The sequence below is a fragment of the Panthera leo genome, chromosome B1 (genome assembly GCF_018350215.1).
Source record: "Panthera leo isolate Ple1 chromosome B1, P.leo_Ple1_pat1.1, whole genome shotgun sequence".
Taxonomy (NCBI): Eukaryota; Metazoa; Chordata; class Mammalia; order Carnivora; family Felidae; genus Panthera; species Panthera leo.
Window position 1 is genome coordinate 173651905 of NC_056682.1, and position 4355 is coordinate 173656259.

The window sequence follows — 4355 nt, forward strand, 5'->3', positions numbered from 1 at the left end:
GAGCATAAGCAAGGGAGGGAGAGGGAGAGAGAAAGAGAGAGAATCCCAAGCAGGATCCGCACTGTCGGCACAGAGCCCGATACAAGGCTAGAGATCAGGAACTGCAAGATCATGACCTGAGCCATAACCAAGAGTTGAATGCTTAACTGACTCAGCCACCCAGGCACTCCAAGTCTCTGCCTTTTAATAGAGAAGTTTAAACCATTTATATTTATACTATACACTGAATCTCTCTTTTGTTATTTTATTTTACCATTTTTTAAATGACTTCTAGTTGTTTCTTTTATTTTCAGACTTCAGACTACTTTTTTTTTTTTTTTAGGTTTATTTATTTATTTTGAGAGAGATTGAGTGAGAGAGCAGGGTAGGGGCAGAGAGATAGGGAGAGAGAGGATCCCAAGCAGGCTCTGCACTGTCAGCATGGAGCCTGGTGCAAGGCTCGAACTCACTAACTGCAAGATCGTGACCTGAGCTGAAATCAAGAGTTGGATGCTTAACCGACTGAGTCACCCAGGCGGCCCTGGACTTCAGGCTACTTTTAATTTTTGCTTTGTATTTAATTTTCTCCAGCACACTGCAAAGTATAAGTTGTGTTTTAAAAATTCTCCTCATGAGATAAAACATTCTTTTTATCCTCTTCTTTAAAAAGAGTTATGCACATAAAGGGGTCCCCAAATGTAATTTTAATGCAAGCTTTCAAGTGCAGCACTAACTGGGTCACTTTTGAGGATAAAGGCAGAACTTATGTGAATTATGCAGGGACAAGGGTCCATCGGAAGCATCTTAGGTAAACAAGAACTGCGATTCACTCTGTCTCTGGGTGATAGGAATAAGGAAGTGCAGGCTTGGGAGTGAATAGAAGATTTCACTTTGGTATATTCTGTATCTAAAGGGACTGACAAGCATTCAAAGGTAGGTGTTTGTTGACAGTTGTATACACTGGCTAAAAGCTTAGGAAAGAACTGTGGGCGTGATGTAAAGATTTCACAGTTATCAAAAACACAGCTAATAAATAGGGCCATGAAACTGAATAAGAAAATAGAGGCAGTAGGTACACAGAGTTAAAGAAAAAACTGATTCCTGAAGAATACCACTTAATGTTTAAAAAAAAAGAGCCCCCCAAACTAAAACAAACAAAAAACACAAAAGAATTACAAAGGAAAGTCACAAATTGCAGTCAGAAGAGTAGGAAAAAAAAGGGGGAGGGGTTTGACTCCATTTCTTGCTGTGTCTTCTCACAAAACTTTCAGGATCCAGTGATTTTGGCCAAGAAACAAACAAAAAAAGGACTGTCCCATTCTGTAATGGATTTGGATGAAACCTGGTAAGAAAATCTGGTATAACTCCAAGAGGAGACATTGGAGAAGAACCCATGTAGGTTTCTAAGAATTGCATGTGTATTTATGCTGTTATCAAGGTTGCTAGCATCTGTCTTTCCATATCAAGCTGAAAACATCACCACTATATGGGCAGTTGGATAAGTCTTATTGGGAAAATGATTTTTTCTCTTTGTTTTTATGCCTCTGTACTAGTAGATTGGTTCAGTAACAAATATGTGAGTTCTTTTGTTTGCAAACAATTAAGGAGAAGGAAGTATAGTAATGGAAGCAGGTAAAGAGCTTTAGGGATTAAGAATTTGCCAGCAGTTTTAAATGACATTCAAGGGTCAAGTAAGAAAAGGACTGTACAGGAATATCTCCAAGATATTGCAGGTTTGGTTCCAGAACACCTCAATAAAGTGAATATTGCAATAAAGTGAGTCAAATGAAGTTTTTAGTTTCTCAGTGCATATAAAAGTTATATTTACCCCCTATTATAGCCTACTAAGTGTGCATGCAATAGCATTATGTCTAAAGAACCCATATGCATATCTTACGAATACTTTATTGCTACAAAGTGCTAACCATTACCTGACCTTTCAGCAAGTCACAATCACTGATCACAGATCACCATAACAAATACAGTAATAATAAAAAAGTCTGAAATAATGTGAGAATTACCAAAATATGACACAGAGACACGAAGTGAGAAAATGCCGTTGGAAAAATGATGCCAATAGGCTTGCTCGACATAGGGTTGCCACAGCCCCTTAATTTGTAGAAACAAAACAAACAAACAAAACAAAACTAAACAAAAACCCCACAGTATCTGCAAAGTGTAATAAAGAGAAGTGCAGTAAAGCAAGGTATGCCTGTAGATGTCTCTTAGATTTAGCACCAAGGAAGTAATTGGTAACTTGGAATAGGGGTTTTCCTGGAATAGTGACTCTGGAAGCTAGATTGTTACAGGTTAACCAGTAGGAGGAGGTGAGGAAGTGGAACGCAAGCGTAACAATCCTTAGAAGCAAACTGGCTGTGAATGAAAGAACTAGGAAGAAGGAAGTAGGATTAAGGGGAGGATTGCTTAAGTCAGGAAAGCTTTCAAGTTATTTGGATATGTTGTAAGAGACAGTGGAAAGAAAGGAGCTGAAGATGGAGGAAAGAGCATAATTAATTAAGGTCTATTAGCAGGCAGGAGGGAAGAGCAAAGAATTAACGAGCCTTAGATAGGAGAAGGGTGAGGAATAAGGTGGACCTTCAGGGGCTCAGTGTCTTCATCTGTGTCTTCCAGTTCTGCAGAGTCTAGACAGAAAAAAGGGAAGATTTCCCAGACTCTCTCGCAGTAGGGTTCCCATACAGACTTAGACCCAGACAATCCTCCGCAAGATGAGAAAGTGGAAGGAAGTGAGGCCGAGATTGTGCCAACGCTACTTCTGCTTTTCCTGTTGGCGAGTCCTTAGTGGACACGCGGATGTTTTTCTCTGACACTGTTCCAGTGTCCAGGTGCTTGGCTGATAGCAAAAGGCAGAACTGTTGCGCAGAACCGGGCACTGTTTTGTTGTTGTTGTTGTTCCTAGGTGGATCCATTAGGCATGGCATGACCCTGTGGCCACCACCTGTGACAGCTTACTGGCTAATACCAGCTAAGGCAGTGCTCCTGGGACCAAGAGTCCCATTGTCCATTTCCAATCCCCCTCTGTTTTGATTGTGTAAAAGGAAGAAGTTTCCTGGGAGGGTTAGTTCTGTGGTGGTCTTCTTAGTGTTACGAAGCCTGCCAGTCCAGTCCTTCCAGGGATATTTTGAGCATCCGGTTCCTGGTATTAGATTTCATTTTGCTTGAAACAGGTAATGTAATTTCTGTTTTCTGCAAGTGCACTCTGACAGCGAGGGACATGTATTCTTGCTCGAAGAGGGAAGGCAGAGAAGCTGGGTGTAGATATAGATAAATTCGTTTTTTTGGTAATCTCCTTGAAGGTAGGAGTTTGTAAGCTGGGGTGTGCAGAGCCGCAAGGGGTTCTTGGATAGGATTCAGGGCATCTGTGAACTTAAATGAGAAAAAAATCCCATCTCCTCTTCACGAACCACTAAAATTAGGCATTTTCTTTTATTCTAATGCAGGCCATCAAACTACAGCATCATCAGCAGTTCCTGTGACTTTGTCTCTAACAGAAATCACAGATGTTTTCACATTACATTAAGAGTTGTAATAAATACCTTTTGGCGGTGACGACCTGCCCACGAGAACATGCCCCTCGTGAAGGACCTCCTGCACCCGTCCCCAGAGGAGGAGAAGAGGAAGCACAAGAAGAAGTGCCTGGTGCAGAGCCCCAACTCCTACTTCATGGACGTGAAGTGCCCGGGGTGCTACAAAATCACCACCGTGTTCAGCCACGCGCAGACGGTGGTGCTGTGTGTGGGCTGCTCCACTGTCCTGTGCCAGCCGACAGGAGGAAAAGCAAGGCTCACAGAAGGATGCTCCTTCAGACGGAAGCAGCACTAAACGCACCCTGAGTCAACATGAGTGGGGAACTATCCCAATAAACAGATTTTGGATTCAAAAAAAAAAGAGTTGTAATAAATAAAAACATTAAAAACATTTTTTAAAGGGGCGCCTGGGTGGCTCAGTTGGTTGAGCGTCCGACTTCGGCTCATGTCACGATCTCGCAGGTCATGAGTTCGAGCCCCGCATGGGGCTCTGTGCTGACAGCTCAGAGCCTGGAGCCTGTTTCAGATTATGTGTCTCCCTCTCTTCTCTCTGCCTCTCCCCGGCTCATGCTCTGCCCCCTTCTCTCTCAAAAATAAAGACATAAAAAAATTAAAAAAAAAAGAGTTGTTGTAGATTTCAAAATATTGTTTATCCTTGTAACTATGGTAGTTATTAGGCTTGCTGTTAGACCTTCCTTTTTAACGCATTTATAAAGGAGCAGGTGTTCCTATATCATAATTTTTTTTAATTGAAAATTACATTTCTGTTGTAATCCTGTGTATTTTATTCTGTGTATTTAAAAATATTATTGTGGGGATACCTGGGTGGCT

At 41.5% G+C, this 4355-nt stretch overlaps 1 protein-coding gene across 1 annotated transcript; it reads left to right on the forward strand.

The window, feature by feature from the left end:
• The first annotated feature begins 3549 nt into the window (after positions 1 to 3549).
• LOC122217179 (40S ribosomal protein S27-like) lies at positions 3550 to 3863 on the forward strand. The gene has a single exon (XM_042934042.1). The coding sequence runs from the start codon at positions 3565 to 3567 to the stop codon at positions 3817 to 3819; it is 255 nt and encodes an 84-aa protein (XP_042789976.1). The 5' UTR covers positions 3550 to 3564; the 3' UTR covers positions 3820 to 3863.
• The last annotated feature ends 492 nt before the right edge of the window (positions 3864 to 4355 follow it).

What these genes read in the sequence shown, in the direction of transcription:
- LOC122217179 (XM_042934042.1), top strand. Translation starts at nt 3,565, where the DNA reads ATGCCCCTCGTGAAGGACCTCCTGCACCCGTCCCCAGAGGAGGAGAAG.